The sequence below is a fragment of the Perca fluviatilis genome, chromosome 20 (assembly GCF_010015445.1).
Source record: "Perca fluviatilis chromosome 20, GENO_Pfluv_1.0, whole genome shotgun sequence".
Lineage (NCBI taxonomy): Eukaryota > Metazoa > Chordata > Actinopteri > Perciformes > Percidae > Perca > Perca fluviatilis.
This window is the reverse complement of record NC_053131.1, coordinates 21703943-21727856: the sequence shown is the minus strand read 5'-3', so window position 1 is coordinate 21727856 and position 23914 is coordinate 21703943. Positions and strand designations below refer to the sequence as shown.

Sequence of the window (23914 nt, the reverse complement as noted above, 5' to 3'; positions counted from 1 at the left end):
TTTGTGAGTCAGATTTGAAAGACTCAGACCCTAGGTTTATATTTTGTGATTCATCACAGTACAGTTCTGCTGACAGGCTGCTGTCTGTCACCCACCTTTTAATTCCGTGTGTGTGGAAGGCCCACTATCTGAATCACCTGTAACACATACAGGCTGAGTTTTTATAGGGCCATGTTATTCAGATCAGAGCACAGCCCTCTGTGTCTAGACTCGACACTACAACCTTAACAACAAATTGTAGCACCTCAAAGGTGTGCCGTGACATCACCAGCCCGTAGTCTGCATCTGTACAACCACTTTGCTCATCTCTCAACGAGCCTGACGGACCAGCTGGGAGGTCAGAGCCCCAATTACAGGAAGTTAACCTCATTTAGTCAACAGGCTCAAGCTGTTTGGGCATGTCCTAGAGAGCTGTGAAAAAAAACATCTGTTTATTTCTGCACAGGGTGGATAGGAGATAGCAGGATGCGTTGGAAGGAGACTGCATTATTTTGTTGGGTTTCTGACTGTCTCTCGTTCTTTTAGCCTGTCTGTCAGTCACACAAACACAAGGCCCACTTCTTCTGTCTCTGTGCCACACTCCTTCCTTTTTATCTGACAAGAACATGAAGCCAGTCATCTCTGTCTGCGTGTCTGTTAGCAAGGAGATTAGCTGCCTGTTTTCTGGGACGTGTGTGTGTGTGTGTGTGTGTGTGTGTGTGTGTGTGTGTGTGTGTGTGTGTGTGTGTGTGTGTGTGTGTGTGTGTGTGTGTGTGTGTGTGTGTGTGTGTGTGTGTGCGTGCCTGTTTCGTGTGTGTTGCTTTTCTTCTTCGGTCTGTCCCTGTGGATGCTCTGCAGCATGAAGGAATAAGGCCCAACACTCTGGGACTGGACCTGCAGTTTAGCGTACATTCCCCGTCTATTTTCAGTCTTATTCATGTCAAAGAAAGTAGTTAGTAGGACATGAATGAGTTTTTTTATTTAATTATTATTATTCATTAATGAGGTTTTATTAATCTGCTGTAGACACTTACTCTACTCCCATGCCCCCAAAGAATTGGTGCCCATTCATTAGCGGAGTGTATAGTTGGGAACGTTCATTATGTGACAGATGAAAGATAACCGTGTAAATATTTTTCTTTCATCTAATTTGAATTTCTTCTGGCTGAAGATTTCATATAATGTAACCATGAAGCTGTTACATCCTGGGTTTGAATTTGAAAATTGCCCCGTCCATTTCATTTGATGATGATTTGATCTTTGCTTTGATCGGCTTATTATCAGACTGTTAGGCTCTATGTGAAACCCTTCATAATGAATTACTTGCTTAAGGACCCTGTTCATTATTGCCTTATGTTTGTGGTTCAAAATAGTTGACATTTAGAAGCATTATTTTACTGGCAGTTCAACACACTTTTGGACCAGAACAGGAATTATGCCTGTTAGTCTTTTATGCTGCATGCATTTGCTTGATATTGATCCAACAGAAAGAGTCTCTGCTGCATAATAGTCACAGATTTAGAGTTTTTTTTTTGTCAGAAAACACCATTCTATGTTTTGAAGAAAGGCTGACTGGGGATGCTTTGACTCTGGCACTTTGAAAACTGAATCATCTCCACAGCCTTGAGATTTTACACTTGCAGTTTTTTTTTTCCTGACTTGTAAATTAATGTTTATTATCAAACAAACTGCATTGTCTAGGGAACATTTGACCCATCCCTCATTTGACTGTGCTACTGTGGTAATGCTGTTGGTCACATGGTATTGTGCACTCCTGTTATAGACCTACCTCTTTGATCACTTTTGAATGTAAATGTCTTCTTTCTGATAAGTATGTGTCTTACTTAGAATAAAGTTGGCCCTCATGTTAGGATGCAGTGGTGCAAGGTGGTGGTGCTGCAGACCTGTCACAGTGCACTGGTTGCTAGTGGCTAATGTGATCCCAGCCACAGCCAGACAGGGCTGACTGAGAGCGTAGCCTTAATCTCTCCCAGTGTCTCATCTGCCAAATTGGCCCGATTTGTCAGGCAGAGGATCATCACCCACCTCTCACATGACTTTGAAAGGGCCCCTTTAGCTTTGTGATGTGCAACTTGGGATATTTGACTGAGAAAACTGCAATTCTGCATTACAATGTTGGCTACTAAAGGGGCACGCAAAGAGACCTCACATAAGGGTGGTGATGGCGCAGTGGATATGACACATGCCTTTGGTGTGGTAGACCCAGGTTCGATTCCCGCTGCGATACATCAACCAATGTGTCCCTGAGCAAGACACTTAACCCGTAGTTGCTCCAGAGGCGAGCGACCTCTGACATATGTAGCAATTGTAAGTCGCTTTGGATAAAAGCGTCAGCTAAATGACATGTAATGTAATAATAAGTCACAAGCCATGAATCAGTGGATGAGGGATGAGATGATATTTCTCTCACTTATATGCAGTGTTGGGAACAGTAACTCCTTTAGTTTTGGCAGTAACTAGTACTCTTAACACATTATTTTTTTAAATAGAGTAACAAAATTACCGTTACTGAAAGGCTTGTTACATTGTTATTATCTCTGCCATCTGCCACACCCTTATCTGAAATGGAACATATCAGTGACTTTTCATTGGCTTTTAAAAAGCCTACCGAAGAACAAAAAACATCCACATTCTGTTCTGCAGACAGGTTTGTAAATTCTGTATCTCTCTCACTTTCTACAGGATTCATTTGCATATTTGTAAAAATGTTCTAAGATATTTTCATATGAAAGGTTGCATGAAAAGATGCCCTGTTGTATGAAGGCAGATACTAGAGTTCTTTTACTAGATGCCCTAAAACCACGCTGTTATTAAGTAGTGAAAAAAAATTGATATTTGCCTGCCTAACTTAAGATTTGATTTGAAAGTGACAATGTAATTACCATTGTGCTTTTCCCCATCCTGTCGAGGCGATATATTCAGGGCACTGATCACAGCCAATCAGGTGTAAAGTCATCTGGTTTTCCAATACTAAGGATCTTATCTCAACAACTTATTAATTTAAGACCTGCTTCCCAACTTTGGATCTTTTACTTTCAGTCATAGATAAGTGAGGGAAAGTGGTGTGAGCCAAGAAACAGATGTTTATGAAATGTCTGATATGACCTAAAATCTAAATCACGATTAATTGCTCATTTTACATTGATGACAATAAATGAACAATAATTAATCACGTTGTTCTAAATCACTTTTCTTACTATATGTACTTTTTTCTTTTCTTTTCAGGATTCTTTGTTTGGAGTAAGATTAATGCCAAGTGGCAGTGGCGACACAGTTGAGGAAGCAGTATGCAGGCTTGATTGCCGAAGAGGTGGGCTTGCCCCTTCACTTTTTCTGCCTCTTCACTTGTTGATCCAGACGACCACACTGCTCATGAAGTCAGGGAGCAGCATCACATCCCAAAGGCAACCATGTCTCCCTACTAAGTGCCTTTAGCCTTTTGCACTGGTGTCATGACCAGCCTGAAGCAACCACCCATGGAGCGCACCGTTGGGGGTTCCATCCCCGCCACTGATGAGTTTTACACCCGCCACCTCCGTATGGTCAATGGAGGGGCTGTGCCAACCCGCACAGACAATGTCCATGCCACTGTGAGTACAGGAGTGCCTAAAATGGGTGTCCGGGCTCGGGTGGCTGACTGGCCCCCAAGGAAAGACATTGCAGGGGTTATGTGGCACTCAGCTACAGAGCCTGAGAACTCTGGTGTGCCCTCTGCTGGAAAAAGTCACATTAAATTAGGCTCTGTAATGAGCCCTCAAGACTCGTCAATGCTGCGTAACATTCACAATACTTTGAAGAATCGAACCCAGGCCCAGGCCAACAACTACAGCCCTGACACTCGATACCTAGCCCCAGGTGACTATAGAGGCCCTGCACATAGAAACCCACGACAAAGACGCATCCGTCAGCGGAGCAACAGTGACATGACTATCAGTGAGATGGAAGGCAGTGGAGACAGTGGAGAGGACTGGGGTCCAGCATTGGGAGCCAAATGGTCCCCTCTTCATCGCGAATACGGTAGCACCTCCTCAATAGATCAGCATGGTGCATCTGGAGAGAGCTTCTTTGAAATGCTTAGGGGCTATCAAGGGGACAAAGTTGACCAGCGTAGCCCTGCTCCAGAGAAACTGGAGGACATGCTGAATGTTGGGCCCAAGCAGGCCAGCCTTGATCTTCAGGAGGATGTCGTAGACAGCCAGCCTCCTAAAGCCAGAGATAAGCCCCCAAAGAGACGAACTAAATCTGAGACAGGGGGTGAGTCTATATTCCGCAAACTTCGGAACGTGCGGGGTGAGTCGGACTCCCCCAGAACGGGGTCTGACGTAGAGGACAGCCGGACAGAGGACACGGGCCCCCCTTTCAAGCCCTGGGTGTGTCAGAAAGGCTTTGCCCACTACGATGTTCAAAGCATGCTGTTTGACCTCAACGAAGTTACTCAGTTGCGGCAGATTGCCGGCAAGAGGAAAAACACCACCACAGGGGCATCTGCTGCTGCTGTAGCCTCGGCTACCTCCACCCTCTCGTCCACACACAGCCTGCCTTACAGCTCCCCGAGTGGCAGCCAGGAAGAGCTCAGTTCTAGGGACAGTCCTGGTCTGGAGGCAGGGGATGAACAGAGCAATGAAATGCTGCTAAGTTGCCCCTGCTTCCGCAACGAGATAGGTGCTGATGGCAATGGGAGGCGCAGACTGGGAGTAGGGGGGGCAGGGTATCATGGGCTTGTGGGTGGTGGAGCAGGTAATAGTGGCTCAGGTACCCTGAGTGGGGAAGGAAACTTGTACGAAACATCTGTGAGCACGCACTGCACAAATGCTGGGGTAGCAGTGCTTGAGGGACCAAAGGAAGGCCCCAGCACGCTCAGCGGAAAAGGCAAACAATACATTGTGGAGCATGTGGACCTGGGAGCCTACTACTATAGGAAGTTCTTCTACCTTAGGGGTAAGATTCATTTATCTGCTTTCATTATGTACTCATTAGCATATGAATATGTGTTGTTTAAAGCAGTAAAGTTTGATATTCCCCAATTTTTTATTGTTTCTCTGCTGCTTCCTCCACCTCAGAGCACTGGAACTATTTTGGGATGGACGAGTCGCTGGGTCCAGTGGCAGTGAGCCTGCGCAGGGAGAAGCTGGAGGAGGACAAGGAGCACGGCCAGCAGTATAACTACCGTCTCATCTTCAGAACCAGTGAGGTGAGCCATAGCCTCCTATCCTTCCTAAACCCCAACCTCAACCTCAGCACCACATCACATCAATCCTTCCTGCTGTGGAGTGAATCTGCCCACAGCATTTAACGATACAGCCCATTAATATTTTTGCACTCACAGATTCGGGAAAGTTTGGTTGGCTGTGGGAAAATCATTTTGTTTGATGCTTGCTTGGATCTATATCCATTTTATAGTACACCTTCTACAATTGTGTGTAGTTAAAATACTAATATGCCTACAATACATACCATACATACTCAAGACCAGCTTGAGGTTACCAGTCTCAGTCCTTGTTTCTTATTATGCAACCAGCCCTGGGGCTATTTAGCTGTCTCCCAATATCAGCAATGTGTGAAAAAACTTGAGAAAGTGCACTCATCTTCCATCCTCCAAGGCCTGTCAGTGCCCAACAAGCTCAAACCACTGTGTGGAGAGTGTTTCAGTAAAAATAGATTGTCATATTTAGTTACAAGTTGGCTGCCAGTGTTCTGTGTTTGGTTTGGGGATTTTGGCTTTTACATTTGGGGTTATGGGATTCATTATATGGACTTACATTCCCAGACAGAGGCTAAAGGCACCTGCCTGGGGCTGTTTGTTGTAGACTGGAGTAGGACAGGTGCATGCGATTAAACCCACACACATTAGACTGAAGTACCACAGGACCCACGCCCCCTATCCTACCTTCCTAACATGGGGAACACAGGTCCATTGTAAACACAGGCCCTGCACAGCCTCAAACTCGTAGGAGAGAAAGTCTCGGTCCGTTCCAGCTGCTTATGATAGCCGAGATTGAGTTCACTCCCAGAGCCCAGCACAAAGCAGACTTTGTGTACACAGAATGCTTAGGCAAGCCCTCCCACCTCTTCTTTCTCAGTTCAACTTTCTATTTACGCAACGCCTGTGAGTCATAATTGTCTTGTTGTTTCATGTCACCTTCTTTAAGGTACAGTAAGGGGATGGTATTACTTGACTGCAGCAACTGGTTTCTTTTTTTTTTTCTTGATCTTTGAGCAGGCATGTTTTGCTATCAGTATGTTCCATCTCCAAGAGAGAGACTGTTCAAAACACACTCAAGATTCCTGAGATGCATTCTTTCTCTTCTCTAACTCTCTGTAATCTCTTTTTTCCCCTGTCTCCCTCCATACAGCTGACCACTCTTCGAGGTTCTATCCTGGAGGATGCAGTGCCTTCCACCTCTAAGCATGGCACCACCCGGGGGCTGCCTATCAAGGAGGTACTGGAGTACCTTCTCCCTGAGCTGGATATGTCCTGCCTCAGACTGGCCCTCAACACACCCAAAGTCACTGAGCAGCTGATGAAACTGGATGAACAAGGGGTAGGAGGATAAAGCATGAGCAAGTGTTATTTTTACAGAATCAGAACCTTTTCTGGCTATGTATAAATGCTCCCTTGATTTTGTACAGAACGGGAATTTGTGTTTTGTGAGTTCCTATTGTACTCTTTCATGATATGAACTGTTAAAGAAAGATTGTGCTTCTTTGCTGTCCCCTAGCTGAGTTTTCAAGTGAAGGTGGGGGTGATGTACTGCCGAGCGGGCCAGAGCACCGAGGAGGAGATGTACAACAACGAGATAGCCGGTCCTGCCCTGGAAGAGTTCCTCCAACTGTTGGGGGAGAAGGTTTGCCTCAAGGGCTTCACCAAGTACAGAGCCCAGCTGGACACTAAAAGTAACAACTCCAAAACACACCTCTAGATTAAACACATACACACATGGAGCTTGTGCTTTTATTCATTAGTGACCTATGTTGTGATGCATCTTTAAAGTCACCAATTGTTGTAGTTGAGATGCCTGGTTGCGTAAGATTGTAGATAAAATGTGTCTTTTGCTGCCTAGCCCATGACCTCTACTTTTTATTACTACCGTTAGTTTCACTTTAGTTTCATATTGCACCATACTTTATAGTGCTTGTACCTTGCTCCTTAATATTGCTTTTGGTCAAATGTGTGCGAATGAGTGCACATGGATAATTCCATCAGTCTTTAGGGAATCTGGATTGACTCAAACTAACTTAGATTTGGTGATTGAATGACAAAGTTTATCATTTCCTGTTTATGGCCTTGTAGTCCACAAAGTACCATTGAATTATAGTCTAATTATTTAAACATTTAGACACTGCCCCTTGGTCTGGAAACTGTAATGTTAAACAGAAAGGGAAAGGGATCCACTTACACTTGAGCAAAACAATTAAATGAGCATTGGTTTTAACAGTTACCCAGGCGGACATTGATCCACAGTTCACTGTTGTCTCAATGTTTTGGCTACGGTTAAATTGCATCCTATCTTGCACAGAAACCACTGAGCGCACAGAATACACATGTGAGAGAGATGGATGGCAGTAACTGTGCAATGGATCTCAACCCTGTATTGCTATTTTCCCCTGTAGCGGATTCCACAGGTACTCACTCCCTGTACACGACTTACAAGGACTACGAGATCATGTTTCATGTGTCGACTCTGCTGCCTTACACACCCAACAACAAACAACAGGTAAAAATGGAGAGGCCAGCCGTTATGGTATACCATTAGTTATGTATCAGGAAATTCCTTTGTTTGGAAACGGATGGAGTAAAGAAAACCTTAAAGGAAGGGTGTATCATTAGATGCATGATATGACTTATGGCTCTGTAATCAGATTTGATTCTCATCCAACTTTCATTCTAACGAAACTTCTATTGTTGAGTGCCATGTCATTAAATGGAATTTACCATATGGTTGGTATGGCTTTGCTTTTAGATTCAAATCCCATACTTCTCTAATTAAGACTGTGTTGTTTTCCAATGACTAGTTACTGAGGAAACGCCACATAGGGAACGACATTGTGACCATCGTGTTCCAGGAGCCTGGTGCTCACCCCTTCACCCCGAAGGCCGTTCGCTCTCACTTTCAACATGTCTTCATCGTTGTACGGGTGCACGATCCCTGCTCTGACAACACATGCTACAGGTGGGTCTTGTATTTGACCAGCAGAATAATAGCTAAACCCGACCATAATGAATAACTCTTTGAGCTCGGAGGTGTACAGTAAATTTGTAAGGGCCACAATGGAAACAAGTCTTTTTTTCTAGACATGCATACATGTTATGTGGTTTGTCAAAGGAAGGAAGGAAGGAAGGAAGGAAGAAAAAGCAGTGTTGGTGTATGTGGCATGTTTGCTGAACAAAACCTCTTCCTGGATAAGTACAGGTTTTTAAAAAATCTTGACAACCTACCAAAGCTTGGAAAGGTTACCAGTTTACCGTCTCAAAGAATTATGAGTATGAAACTGCGACTGACACTGACATTAAGGTTAGCCCACCAGCTATGAATATATATGTATGACCGTATCGAGAGACTAAGGAGACTTATTACAATTTTAAGTAGGCCAGGCTGACCAAACCCAGTAGCAATGTTGAAATTCTGGCTTTAACTTACCATCTCAGTGCAGCACTGGGCCCTTTTTATGGGACCCTTAAAAGCTCCACACCACTTCCAGGGCTACCTGCGGTGTTGTTTTTATACAGGTAGCTACAGTAGCATTAAGACAAAAGCATTGACTGGAAGGCATGGGCTGGACATAAAAGCCTGTTGTGTGACTGTTCTGTCTCTCTGGGGTGTGTATTATCATGTCTGCATAAGTATAAATTAGTTTGATTATGATCAAATGTAATAGATTGGCCCTACAGTAGCTGTCCTCCTCCTCTTCTCTTCCGCTGGCTGATTCTTAGCCTCGTGATGATCAGACTGCAACTCTATGGCGTTCACACTCATGCATCCCGACTCCACCGCACACACATTTTCTCTGCTCTGCATACACTGATATTACACACATAGTTGCTCCCCTTCACTCTCTTACTCCTGTTTCTCCTTTTTACCTCTTTCTCATTCTCACTTGCACACTATTACACACACATGCACACACTTTTTCCATGCACACTAATTCACACAAAGGCTCACACACTCATATAATACAAGCCCCCCCCTTTCTTTCTTTCTTTCTTTCATCTTCTTCTCTTTTCCCCCCTCCCTGCTTGTCACTTTGCCTTTGGGCAGCGTGAGCTGGAATGGTCTGAAGGAGTTAGCGCCATGCACATGAAGTGCTCTCTTCACCCGGACATGCATGTGAGCGGGGAGGATTGTTCAGAGCAGAGTCCCTCAGAGCTCACAGAGTCTATCTCAGTAGTGGACGGTTCAGGCCATCAAATTTGGTCTTTTTTACAGACTTTTCTCCTCTCTGGCAAATTATTTTTTTCTGACCTATCGACCGGTGGACACCTTTATTTAGCTTGCTTTTTGCCTAAAGGGGGCATGTTTGAGTTTAAATTCTGGGAAAAGAAAAAGGGTGAAATGCTGGTTCTCCTGGTTTGCCTTATTGATGAAATGGAGAGGCGCGGGACACCGAGGACAATCTAGTTACCCCACCCAGAGAAACTCGCACACTCCCAGCCTTTGGCTTCTACTTCTATGCTGTGGATCGAGGCACCATATGTTAAGACTTCACTCCTGACTCTTTGTCACAAGCCTTTTCATGGATGCCTTTCCCTGATGGTTTGGAAAAGTTTCTGGGTTGGGACAAGAGAGCACAGGCTACAAAGATTTGCTCCACCACACTGAGTAGTACGTCTTTAGTGTTGGATTGAAGCTACAGAACACAATCACGTTATCATCGACCCAGAGAATCTTTTTGTCACATTGATTGCAAAAAAGATTCACGGTATTGTGCAGTAAGGAAGAACATGGTTGCTTTTTGGTGACACCAGGAGGTAAGTTTAAACCGTGGGTGTTGTGTTGATTTATTTATTTGTTTATTTAACAGGGACAATGTGTGGCCATTGACTGTCCTAGAATAAAGGCCGTTTTATGCTTCTGTGTCAACTCCACGCCGTCGCTCCTACGGCGTCGTGACCCTTTTGGAGTTCTGCGTCGGGGTTGCTTTGCATCGCGGTGCATTTCACCGCTATAACGCTAGGGGGTGTGTGGCTTCCAAGTTCGGTGTCGCCTGTGTCTGTGTTGCTCACCACCGAAACGCTACTCAGAATGGCAAACCCCATAGACTGTGGTGCTAAAATATTAATCTTATTTGTTCGGCCTTTTCTTGCTTAGATTTTGTAAAAAGTAAAATCCATTGACCTAGTTACTGTAACCAGAAAATAAGTCTGAGGTTATTTGCGAGGTGTCTGCCAACCAGTTTGTTATGTTAGCAAGCAAACTTTAGCACAACTGCCCACAAAGTACTGCTTGCTGGCGAAGTGCTAATTTCAAAACGTTACTGACATATAGACACTTTACAAACGGATAACCCCGTCATTGTAACCCAAATATGTCTGAGTTTATTTGCAAAGCTTATGTCAGTGAACTAGCATGTTGCTACTCCCCACAGTAGGCTGCTTGAAACACCGACTATCAACACACAGGACGAGGTGACCAATCACAGTCCTTGCGGTCTGCGTCGCCTCGATGCAAAGTTACACATTTTTGGCGGTGCACGTTTCATCAGCGGTCCCTGGGTAGGCAAATCCACAAAGGAGTTATGGCATCAAATGTTATGATTCGGGTACAGAGAATATAGGCTACACCACAACCTGCAAACATTATACATTTGCAGGTTGTGTTGTGTTGTTACGTGTGGTATTTCATAGTTATTTGACTTTGCCACTTACTGAATACCAAGCTCTATGGATTTCAGCTGATCGCTAGTCACACATTTGCAAACACACACAGATTGTTACGCGCAGACATACTGGCTTGAAACCTGATTTCCCACAAAGAGATTGTTTGTTTAATTTTTTTGCCATCAGTCTGTGTCTTCATAGCTTGTGACCATGTCAATAATGGGATGTCTTTATTAATAGAGATTAGAGCAGTAAAGAGTATGTTATGATTTGTTGAGTCAGCCAGTTATTAATAGCCTGTTGTTGCCTGCTGCTGAGATTTGGATAATGCTCAGGTCTTATTGAGCCAGACCAGAGCATTAGAGGAGTAAGTGGCCCTGGGCCAGCGGGGTGCTAATCTGCTGCTTTCAACCGCTGTCTCAAAGTCACACGGGGCCATCAAGGCGGATTGCATAACTAGACCTTTGTCAAGGAAACGTAGGCTGTTTGTGCTTGCTAGCTCGAGCCGCAGCACTGCGTCTCCATACCACGATGTAGCGGGGAGCTGGCTTGTCAACTGTGATTGGATGTATAGCATTTATACGCTGGGCTTAGTCAGGCTTAGTTTGCAACATTTCTGCTAAAGGCTATGACTGTTATCTGTTGAATGGACTGGACTGGATGGAGACTTGTCAGGACTGTCACATTAGCTTATCTAACACCATGTCATGGACTAATGGGCTTTCAGTGTATATGCTACAACTGTATGTACAGTGCCGAGAAAAAGAAAGTGAACCCTTTGGAATTACCTACATTTATGCACAATTTCTCTTATTTGTTTATATAAATATAAAATGTGGTCTGATCTTTAGCAAAGTCACTATAATAATAATTGTTTTGTATTGCATATTTATTAAATAATCTCGATTAAAAATCCAAATAGGAAATACTATGTGAACCCACTTTACAAGTCCTGTCTAAATATCTAAAAGTCACTGAGGTTTATGTCTCAGCAATAAGAAAAATATAGGGCGACAATCGTGCTGCTCATCGAAGGGCACCATAGAGGAAAGCACTGTTCTACCTTAAAATAACTTTTATGATATTGTACATCTCAAATTGGCAACCCAAATGTTCTGTTATGTTAAGAGCTGAAACCAAAGACTATATTTTGTTGCTTAAACACCTTTCACTTTGGATTAATCAAGCAAACCAAACTAATAGCCTAACATCATCCTTAAAGTGAAGCATGGAATAGGGATCTCCATGATTTGTAGTTGTGTTGCCGCCCCTGTGCCTGAACATTTACCAACCATTACTGAACCATTACTCATTGAGAAAACAATGCACTCACATATATTAAAATCATTTTTGCAAGTTTTAAGTTTCAGGGTAGCTGTCAGTCATCTGATGCTTCATAGAAGTTGGGAGATGTAACACGGAAATGCCCCTAAACACATTAAAACGAACTACAAAAATAACTTGGACATTATAAAATTCATCCTGGCCAATGTGGAGATGTTATCAACACATATAGGAAACATTTGGTTGGGTCACTGGTTTAACTAGTTACCAAACTCGCTTTCTTTTTCCAACCTGACCTTGACTTGTTCAAGCAAATATTTCAATGAATACACCAAAACATGTAATTGTTTTTATGTTACTATTTCAGGCAGATTTAGCTTGTCCATTATTGTGAATTTTAAGAATATCAGACCACATTTTCTGATTAAATCATGCAGAAAAAAATGCTACACTTACTTTTTTATGGCACTGCTGGATGTATACACTTAAAGCCTCAATTTATGCAGCCAAAGTGTGTATAAACAGGCTGCCAACTAATTGAATAATACAAGCATGTCGTCCCAAATAGTAAATTAATCCCAATTTGTTTAAAAGCACACTTTGCTGAATTTGTTCTACACTGAGACAATTTTTATATGTACAACAGTACCTACACCTGTTAAATAATTTATAGTAATCCAACTCAAGGACAGCTATTGTGTGCAAATGGAATAGGAGCAGTGAAGGGTAACAAGAGAAGAGCCTTGCCAGTAGTAATTTTAACACACTCCTTTTATACTCGCAAGTGAAACAGGTCAAACGCAACAATATTTGTGGGTAAACTATGTAATGTGTCTCCACTATGCTGTTTTACCAGGTTATGTTTGTCCTCCTAATGTAACTTTTACACCCAGTTATTTGACCATCATGGAAATAAGTTATGTTAACTTTTAGTGTTTGTTTGTTTTTCTGTCATATTTCAGTTTTATGTGTTTCGTGCTTTTTATATTTTATGATATTTTATTTTGTCTTCATACATATCCAATAGTCTTCTGACTTTTTTTGTTTTTGTATATTTCTACAACCATTTGTTGAATATTGTTTCATGACAGAAACAAACCAAACCATACAAATGCATTGCTGCAAAGGCCTATACAAAGTAGGGGTGGGAATCACCAGAGGCCTCACGATACGATATCATCACGATACTTATGTCACGATACGATATTATTGGGATTTTAAACATATTGCAATATTCTACGATATACTGCAATGTATTAACTTTTTTCCAACTTCAAATTTTTCCCAATTTCAAATGATGTCCCCAAAGGAAAATGTTGTCAACATCTGTTTTATCTAAAAAGATACTTTTCTCTGTTTGTTCATCTCACTTCAATTTTAAATGTTGCAATATGAGATTGTCAAGCAGACAGACTGACCAACACATATATCATAAAAGATCGATACTTGGCGTCTGTGTATCGATACACTATTGCCACGAAAAATATTGCGATACTATGCTGTATCGATTTTTTTCCCCCAAACCTAATACAAAGGGGTTTAATTTATGGATTATAATGTTTGTTTATTGACATACTATAGCAGTGACCTGAAACCCTTGCCCTCTTTTTTTCCTTTCTGCAGTGTGGCTGTCACCCGTTCCCAGGACGTTCCCTCCTTTGGCCCACCAATCCCCAAGGGTGTGACCTTCCCCAAGTCCACTGTCTTCAGGGACTTTCTGTTGGGCAAAGTCATCAACGCTGAGAACGCAGCCCACAAGTCAGATAAGTTTGGTGCCATGGCAACACGCACACGGCAGGAATATCTTCGAGACTTGGCAGAGCGTCACGTGACCAGTACTCCTGTAGAACCCACTGGGAAGTTCCCCTTTATCTCTCTGGCACACAAACGACGGGAGAAGGTGCGTCCATACAGTGGGGCGGAGCTGCGGAGCCTAGGGGCCGTGACCTGGCAGGTTCATGCTGAAGATCAGGTAGCTGGTGCTGAACGCGAATGCCTGTTGGCCATTTCAAATGACTTCATCATCCTATTGGATCAGGAGGCCAAAGCGGTGGTGTTTAACTGCGCTACACGTGATGTGATTGGTTGGTCAACTGGGAGTCCCGCCTCCATGAAGATCTACTATGAGCGTGGAGAGAGTGTATCTCTGCGCTCCATCAATAACAACACGGAAGACTTTGGAGAGGTTGTCAAGAGACTGGAGGTCAGTGGGGCACTACTACTGTCTATGACAGTACATCTCATTAGCACACACCATCTGCTGTAGCTATCAGAGGTTATGCTGAGCCAAACACCGTATATCTCTGAAAAACAGCTTGTAATAAACAGGCACAGTCCTTTTGGCTTTCACTTCACATCTGAATGCACACTGCTTTTATCATCATATTTACATTTTAGCTAGTTATCTGCAAAGCTTATCCAATACAGATAACAATGACTAAAACAGTAGAATAAACATACATTTCTAAATCAAGCACCAAGTGTCAATTAGTACAAAGGTCAGGGCCTTTTGGAGTATCCCTGTAGCCAGTGAACATGTATGTAGGCAAAAAGTGCTTAGTAAAGTTTTTCAGTGTTATGAGTGTCTTCCACTATGATGTGCGAGGGCAATATTCCCTCTGTCCCTTGAAAACAGTAGTACGAAGAAATAGGAACAAAGTATTGTTGATGTTATAATAGCAACATAAGGGCGTAGCCTCAAATTAGACAGTCACCAAAAAGCCACAGCTGTTGTGTTGACTCTATGATTATAAGTTATGCTTAGCACAATACATAGTAATTTGGTGATATGATATTACTGAGGTTTTCAGTGTGGTGTAGGTAAGGCAGTGCTTTTTGACGGGGCATTTGGATCATTCTGCTGACAATGCAGTCCTATTTGATAGTAAACAAAGTAAAGATTTACTGTTGCATTCTACCAGTACTGGCACGTGCCCTTCTTTGTGTTTTTTTTTTTTCATGGCCTTTGTTGTGGGAATCCTAACATGCATGTTAACTGTATCTAACTGGAACTCTGCTGCTTTTGTGATTTGCTACTATTTTTACTATTTACTATTCTGTGTACTAACTACCATTTACTTCTCAGTTAACTTCCCACAGGTAGAGGAAGAGCGAGACAGGGTGTCTAATGGTAGTTGTAATATACTACAGTTATAATAGAGTGTACATAATTATTTAAATTCAAGTGCTTAGTATTTATAGTATGTGTCTGAAATATGTGCCTCAGCTGGGATGGGATTAGAGCTAGCTTGAAGACGGTATATTAGTTTACTTGCAAAAGACTCTGAAGGGTTCTATAAGAAATTGTTTTATACATTATGCATTATGTCTTCTACTCTTTCTCTGATTTGCCCCTTTGCACCTCCGCTCCCTCACTTTACTGTTTGTAGCTGTTGACCAAGGGCAGTCAGACCACAGAGATGACATTGCGCCGTAACGCCTTGGGCCAGCTGGGCTTTCATGTCAACTTTGAGGGCATTGTTGCTGAGGTGGAGCCCTATGGCTATGCTTGGCAGGCTGGGCTCAGGCAGGGCAGCCGATTGGTGGAGATTTGCAAGGTGTCGGTGGCTTCGCTGTCTCACGAGCAGATGATCGACCTGCTCAGAACCTCTGTTACTGTCAAGGTGGTCATCATCCCTCCACATGAGGACTCCACGCCACGCAGGTAGAGTAGATATAGATGATTTATAGATGCAAGAGAAACTCTGCTTAATGCAGTTGTCTGTGGCTTTTAAAGCTGTCCCATTCTGACTGTGAACATGTGCCAACAGAGGCTGCTCAGAAATCTACCACATGCCACTAGTGGATTACAAGAACCACAAGGAGGGCATGCCCTATGAGTTAAAGTTCCCTTTCCGCCCTACCAACAACAACAACACCAAGTGGCCACGCACCTCATCCAGCCCTCAAACACGCGCTGCTGGCACAGGGGGAACGCTGATCAAGGCCCCGCCTTCAGACTTCAGTGACCGTAACTCTGCTGTTATTCCCCGAAGTGTGTCCAGCGACGGCCGACCCCTCAACCCCAAAAGGTCACAAAATAAATATTATAATGCTGTTATAAAACTTGCAGACACACTGAACAAAAAGCTGTCTGGCTGCAGTTCACAGTTGGTCTTTAATGACATACTTATGCGTCGTCACAGATATTCCCCAGGGAACGACAACTACGCTCTCGCCTGCTCTATTGTGATGGGTCGCACGCTGCACAACACAAACTCCCCTTCCAGCCTCCCCTACACAGACGCCATGAGCTCCAACCAGTGGAGGCAGAAATCTATGCCTGATGGGTAAGTTCTTCTGGCCCTCACTATGGGTTACTAATGCTAAATTGGCCTGCTGCACTACCTGGCAATATGGTGACCTTCCTCATCTCCCGTCTAGGTTTAATAACAACAACTGCCGGTCCCCTGTGTCATCTGTGCGGCACGTGGCAGGTGAGGGGGTCAATGGGATGAAAACGTGCTCTAGCACTGGTGTCGTATGGACCCGAACTGGGGAGGGGGACAAAACTAGTGCAGGTAAGAGGAACTCTGAACTCTGGCCTTAGTGTTAGCGATATCATTGAATAAAACATGACTTTTACTGTGCTACCACTTGTCTACAGACCTCATTACCCATATGTCCTTGCGTCCCATAGACCCTGTGGTTTCCAAGGCAGTAATTCCTCGACTCCAACCGTCAGAGCAGGGCAGCCAAATGTCTCCTAACAAAATCACTAAGGTGAGCTGGAATCAACAAGCATCATACTGTATGTCATCTCCTAGCTCCTATGTGATTGCAGGTTACGAGTTGATAAAGGAGGCCCTGGGTTAACCAGAGTGCTGCGATTTAATCAATGGTAAAGATTATGTGCTTTTGAGTAAGAGCTACAACATGTATTCCAATCTCCACTCTTTAAATATTGACAGTGGATTGAGCTTGCAATATCATTATGGGGGGAAATATTAAATGTGTATAGTAAAAACTTAAAAAAATGTTTTTAATTTGAAAATGCTAATTGGACTTCTCATCTCTGAATAGCCGGATGCTCCGTATTCATCCAGCCAGTCTAGCAGCAACACACTCTCGAGCAATGCCTCCAGCTCCGCCCACAGCGATGAGAAGTGGTACGAAGTCGGCTCAAGTTCTGGAGTGCGGAGCGATCTGGAGCTCAACGGCTATCTTCAGGGCACCTCCACTGACAGCGGCATCGATGCCACCTCCTTCACTGCCACACAAAGCAGCACAGCTTCCTCCACTGGTGCCTTCAGGGCCAAAGACAAAATCCCATGGCAGGATGACCCAGCAGACAGCCAGAGGGCCTCGGAATCTTCACCTCCGACACCAGACTCTCTCGTTGCCACTGGAGGCAGTGAGATTCCAGCAAAGAGTCCATCAGCATTTCCCCTCGTTCCTGATAGTGGCTCCTACAGCCTCAGTGATGCCGCCTCCCACTCCAGGTGTGCTGCTGTTCTGTTTCACTCAGCTGTAGGCTGGAATTTGTGGCCTTGCATCAATGTTTCATTAAACAGACAGTGATTCATTGTAGTCCAGATACATCCTGTACCATCCCAGATGGAAAAGTCCAAAGCTCTGCGTTTTGGCATTAACAAAGGGAGAGAGGAAGAATTAAATAACTGTGTGTGTGTGTGTGTGTGTGTGTGTGTCTCTGTGTGTGTGTCTGTGCCTGTGGTTTTGCATTTGTATGTATCTCTGTCTCCTGGTATTCATGATTGAAAGGAAGTGCTTGAAGTTGCTAGAAATGCAGACTGTGAGTTCAGCACTGTTTCCCCTCTTCTAAATCCCACTTCCTTTTGAATCAACTAAAGCTTTTCTCCCTCTCCTCTTCACTCAGCCAGAAATAACTCAGCTCTACCAGACCTGTATATTGGCAGCTTTGTTTTATAGTATGTGCGGTGCGCGACACAGACACAAAACTTGCTGTTTGAAAATTCAAGCTTTTATGTCAAACTACGGAGAAATGTTATTCGAAGTTGCTGGAAATAAAGTGCAAGGACACGGCGTCCTATTTTTTTAATCCATGAAGTCATCAGTTGATCCCATCTGCAGAGAGAGAGAGAAAGACAGACAGTAATGGAACAGGTTACGATAATCTGTTTGTTCTGTTTATATATGCAACAACTGCTAACATATTTTGAAAGTTTGAACTAGAAAGAAAGTGGCCATCTGAGGGAATTCATTTTCAGCCAAATTATAGATATTGGTGCTATATCAATCATGTCAATTGAACCAAGGCTAAAATAAAAATTAAACAATTTAAAGCCTGACAAATGAATAGCACTGTACTGTCACTTAATATGCTCTTGGTGCTTGTATGTTTTTATAACTATATGAAAATCAAAGACCGTGACACTGATGCCTTTCTTTTTCATACATACTGTATGTCTCACCTGCCTCCCTTTTTCTTCAGCACACTCAGTTCTGGCCTCTCAGGGAGTCCGATGGATCAGGGGCAAGACGAGGCAGCGGCTGCGGCCACCTCACCCACATCACCAGGGACCAAGAGTTTCTACCCTCGTCAAGGAGCAACCTCGAAGTACTTGATTGGCTGGAGGAAACCTGGGGGAACCGTCAACTCTGTGGACTTTGGAAGCACTCGCAAGTAAGATAGGAACTGTCCCCTGCTGTGCTACATGTTGAGAAAAATGATCATTCAGTGTAGAAATGCGTCCCACTGTCGGTGATGTTGATGTTTGAGAAACTGGGGAAAGGACTGAATGTTTCGTTTTATTTTGTCTTTCAGACAGCTCACTTAATACTACTTTTCTAATTTGGGCTACACTGCCACCATGTGGTGTAGCTGTGTGTTTTTTTTTTTTAATTGCTTGGTTCCCAGAGAAGATGACTAAACATATTGTGCTTTTTTTATTCATTCAAGGCAGCATATGTCTCATTGTTTGGCCCAAAGGGTGATTGCATCATTTGTGGTTGATGGCAACTGCTGTTTTCCCACTGTACAGCTGCTGAACAAACCACAGTTATTCCTGGTGAAGCAATAGTGGTGAGAGAGTACAGTAGAGAAGTGTCTTGTCAAGTGTGTGTGTGTGTTAACATCACAAAGAATGGTTGCAGCTCCTTATCATTCACAGATTCCCATCCAGTCTCAGAATTTGAACTGCTGACCTTTTAATCACAGACCTTCTTTGTTGGTGATGTTCTTGGCCACCACCTCCATTACCTTTGCATTCTTATTTTCTACATACGATGTGTTATTTGGATTTAAGAGGTATCTCTCTGAGTTGAATCTTGCTTTTATCTCCAGACGGCACCAGAGTGATGGTCTGCTGGGTGGTCAGCCGCAGCTCAGGGCCAATCTCCGGGGCTCCCAGTCGCCCCAGCGGCACACTGCCAAGTCCAGCTTGGAAGAGGACTTGAAGAAGCTCATCACACTTGACAGCCCTCCACCCACTACAAGTGAAGAGAAGGTACTGAGAAAGGCTATGGCCTAACTGTCTAGACTGACTCTAGTAACATAGTACAATGATTCCTCCCCAGGGGTACTTGTAGGATGGGATAGGTTTTTTGTTTGTTTTTTGATTAGGACAAATTAGCATTTGTAAAATGTTTCACTTTGTTTTACCTAAGTCCTGTAATGTGTCTGTTTCCATCCCTATCTGAAGCCAATGTTTCCGGGTCCGCTAGCGACTCGTCGCTCCCTCCAGAGAACTCTGTCAGATGAGAGTATTTACAGCGGGCAGAGAGAGCCATCTTCTAGTGGACAGCGTGACACGCCTACTGACCTTCTGTTCAGCTGCTCCACCATGCCACGCTCGCCCACCAATCGCCACGGACCAAGCCAGCGAGCATCACACAAATTTTTGTTAAAATATCACCTACATTCAATTAAGGGACATCCGCTGTTGGTTGCAAGATTTCTCTGTTTTTCTGTCATAGGGGAGAACAGATACAAATGCTGTCCACTGTGGTTTACTTTGCTGTTTCTCCTTCCCTAAACCTTCTCTTTCATTCCTTCTTACCTGTTTTTCTGAGGCAGAAGCCAGCTGGAACCTTTTGTCTCTCCCTTTGGGCGTATTGTAGGTTGTGTTTGGCTGTGGTGTCACTGTTGGTCTGTGTCTATTGATATGTCTTTGATTAGTGTGATCCATGGTCCTGTGCAGCCATGTGTCTGTTCCTGGGTTATCCAGCATCCCCCTAGTTGACTCATACTAGTAGTCTGGGCAATATATCATATTATCCATATGTGTGTCTGTATGTTTGTTATTCTGTGTGTCTTTGTGTTTGTGTTGTCTCTGGTGTTGAGTCCTCATTATAGTTTTACTCTGCGTTCACTGTGGTCTTGTGCTGTTTTGTGTGTCTGTTATGTTTTCTTTGTTTTTCTGTTTTTTTTGTTTTTTTCTTTTGGTTTTTGTCTCTCTATCTCTCTGCTGTTCTTTGTGTATGTATATGTATATATATATATTATATTATATATATATGTATAGTGTATTTGTGTATGTATATATTATATATATATATATATATATGTATGTATAATATATGGTTATATATATATATATATATATATATGTGTTGTATGTATTATAAATATATATGTGTGTGCATATATGTATATATATATATAAATATGTGATATATATGTGTGTATATATATATATATCTATCTCTCTCTCTCTATATATATATATATATATATATTATATAAGATGAATGTGATAAATATAAATGAGATACAAATATGTGGTAAATTAAATAATAATAATAATTTACTGAGTTATGGAAAAGGGGTAGGATATATAAGTGTATACTTCTTCCTACTCCTTTTCAGACATGTCTAAGTTGGCCAGTGTAACTTATTGTTTATTGAATGTTTTGCTTATTTAACTTCTTAGTATATTTCTTTGATACTTTGTTTGGTTTATTTTTTGATATGTCTGAAATAAATTTCTTCATTCATTCATTCAATCAATCAATCATATTCTTGCATCTTTTAACTTAAGCCCTATTGATGAAATTAAATCCCATTAAAAGGGAAACCAGCAAGTCTGTTGTTGAACCTCAAACCTAAGATCACATTGCTCACACGTCTTTGTCGCCACCAGGAGAAGGATGCCAAGGCATCACTGCAGGCTCAGATCCAGAGCCTGCGAGAGGACAACCAGCGTCTCCTGGAGGAGTCCTACAGCGCCTCAGCCAAGCTCAAGAAGTTCACAGAGTGGGTCTTTAACACCATCGACATGAACTGATGCACATAGATGTAGTCTGCTCTACATTAGGAGTTTGACCATTACTCAAGCCAATCTGAAACTTGGTTGTTCAGTGCTGCACACACAACAAACTCACCACATGAACTGTTTCTCTCTGGCTTTTACAAACCAGTGCCAACATGAATTTACATGTCATCTGTCTTTAGCCTTGCGGATCTGTGGTATAATCACCATGAAAGATTTTTGGGAAAGAACAGGGGAATAAAAGAACTGTGTGTCAGTTTTAAACAGCATGCACTCCCTTCCTTAGAATTTCACAAATATGATGCTTTGTGTCCGATCTAATAGATTGTTGGTATCCTTGCATGTCAGAGACAGCAAGATGTTGAAACTAACCTAAAGGGATTTAAAGTTACTGTCCCTATTTAGCTCCCCAGCTAACCTAATTACAAGTGAACAGATTTCCAATTAAAAAGCTCCAACACAATTTTAAATGTGTTCCTGCAAGAGTTTGTGCCACATTACTCTGCTAGAGGTTTACACTTTCTAAGAATTAAGCGTGTTGTAAATTACTTGCTGTTCAATTTTACCAATTCAGTGATATGACTGATTATTTTTTTATTACTAACCAAAAGAAAAGAACTATATGAGATGATTGGGAGATGTCGGCCCTCATAACTATGCTTTTTCGGTAGCAGTGTGGGTAGGTAGACACAGACAGACAGACCCTCTGCATAGCACATATCTGTCAACACTGTAAGGTCAAGTCTGTAATGCCTGTGTAATTATATCAAATGTTTAACTTCTAGAGGGTTAAAAGCAAGTACAAGTTGTACAGGACTACTGGTCAGCTGATGAAAAGAATATATTGTAAAATCACACAACAATATGGGTTCCATAAAGAGAGAGAGTGACAGTTCAGTGTCACTCATTCAGATTATTGTAAATATATTTGACGTTAACATTTATTTTCTCACCTCTGCCCTTGATATGTGTGAAGAGTATTTATGACAAAGATGATGGCCAAGAAAAGAAAAACAGCCATATACGGTTAGAGATCTGCATGTACTTATGATGGCCAGTCTCCTATAATATATACAATATATATACTTTAACTCCAAACTGAGTTTAACAGAAAAAGCTAACTTTTGATCCAAAATACTAATTCTTATATTTTTTGAAAGTCCTTATGCAATGGATTGATTGACAGTGCCAACTAGTGTTGACAACATACCCTCCGTTCTTAGCATGCTAAAAGGCCTCAATCTGATCCTCAATTCTCTCAATAGATTAAATCGGTACTGCTCAATATGATTACATTGTAAGATATTGTGCAAATCCTGAAATTCCAGCTACAGAGTTCTCTGTAGTGTGTAAATCCTGCTTGTAAGCCCGACCTCAATTTGGTCTGTAGTAGACCACACAAAGACTTTATTTAAGCCTTATAACTGTTTCCTTTTGTATTCAGATACTGTGCAACTGTATATAAGGAGAATTTGATATGCATCAGAATTTGCACCTTCATTCTTTTTTTTTAATTGATTCTTTTGTATTTCTGCTTTACTGGCTAGGATATAGTGGAGAGTGAGAGGAACAATATGGAAGATAAACAGGGGAGGCATAAGACAGGACAAAGACCATGAGCTGGACTCAGATGAATGAGTCCCAGGCCCCTAGCACAGCAGAACGCCCCTGCACCTTCATTCTTAACATGTGTGACAGCATGTGATTCTGTTTCCATTGAGCTGTGATGTGTAAAAATGTTTATATCTATTAAAAATATTTTGTTGAATTACACCTTGTCTCACATTGTGGTCTTTTAGCGTAGCATATAATATGATTTAGACAACATTAGTATCGATATAAAGACAGGTTTCCTAAAAACAGGAAAAGTAATTTAACTGCTAGGGCCATCTGAGGTGGCTTCCAGAGTAAATGGATACCTGGCAGTGACCTGGCAGGAGGTGGTTGCCTGCTGTTGTATTTTGAGTAAGAGAGCTACTGTTTTTTTTACTTGGGCATGATTACACAAAGCTGTTGCCCTGACACTGATGGGCCTCGATCAGACAGAGTAATGGATGAGGATAGGGCTGCCACTAACATTTTCATTGTCAATTAATCTGTTGATTATTTTCTCGATTAGTTTGGTCAAATGATGAAAAATGTTGATCAGTGTTTTTCCAAAGCTCGTCCTCAAATGTCTTTTTTTGTCCACAAATCAAAGATTATGCAGTTGACTGTCATAGAGGAGTGAAGAAACTACAGAAAATACTCACATTTAAGAATGAATTTTAAGAGAGAATTTTACTTTTTTCATAAAAAATGACATAACCGATTATCAAAATAATTGGCGATTAATTTAAAAGTTGACAACAAATCGATTAATCATTAATATTTGCAGCTCTAGATGAGGAACCTGAGAGACACCAATATGAAGACGGACGATTATGGATCCAAGAAATGACTGGAGTGTGATGTCTTGCAGAGTCATGGCTATACTGCTGCAAAGCTGTTTTTAGACATTTAGTTAATTACTTTAAAGGATAGGTTTTTTAGTCTGTCTCTTAAAATATGGTAATACTCACATGACCATGTAGACTACATTGATAGAGGTGTTGGTGCTAATCGTTCCTACTATCCATGAAGG

At 42.3% G+C, this 23914-nt stretch overlaps 1 protein-coding gene across 1 annotated transcript in view; it reads left to right on the top strand.

Annotated features, from left to right (window-relative positions):
• LOC120548930 (signal-induced proliferation-associated 1-like protein 1) overlaps positions 1–23064 on the top strand; it is a 37688-nt gene extending 14624 nt beyond the window's left edge. The window contains exons 2-18 of the mRNA XM_039785435.1: positions 3226–4938; positions 5061–5191; positions 6354–6542; positions 6720–6894; positions 7612–7715; positions 8014–8171; positions 13724–14303; positions 15490–15764; positions 15871–16131; positions 16246–16389; positions 16484–16620; positions 16740–16822; positions 17123–17541; positions 18513–18704; positions 19365–19527; positions 19723–19922; positions 21078–23064. Of these exons, the coding sequence (XP_039641369.1) occupies positions 3453–4938; positions 5061–5191; positions 6354–6542; positions 6720–6894; positions 7612–7715; positions 8014–8171; positions 13724–14303; positions 15490–15764; positions 15871–16131; positions 16246–16389; positions 16484–16620; positions 16740–16822; positions 17123–17541; positions 18513–18704; positions 19365–19527; positions 19723–19922; positions 21078–21306 (4926 nt within the window). The 5' untranslated portion in view covers positions 3226–3452 and the 3' untranslated portion in view covers positions 21307–23064. The remainder of the gene's footprint in view (positions 1–3225; positions 4939–5060; positions 5192–6353; positions 6543–6719; positions 6895–7611; positions 7716–8013; positions 8172–13723; positions 14304–15489; positions 15765–15870; positions 16132–16245; positions 16390–16483; positions 16621–16739; positions 16823–17122; positions 17542–18512; positions 18705–19364; positions 19528–19722; positions 19923–21077) is intronic.
• The last annotated feature ends 850 nt before the right edge of the window (positions 23065–23914 follow it).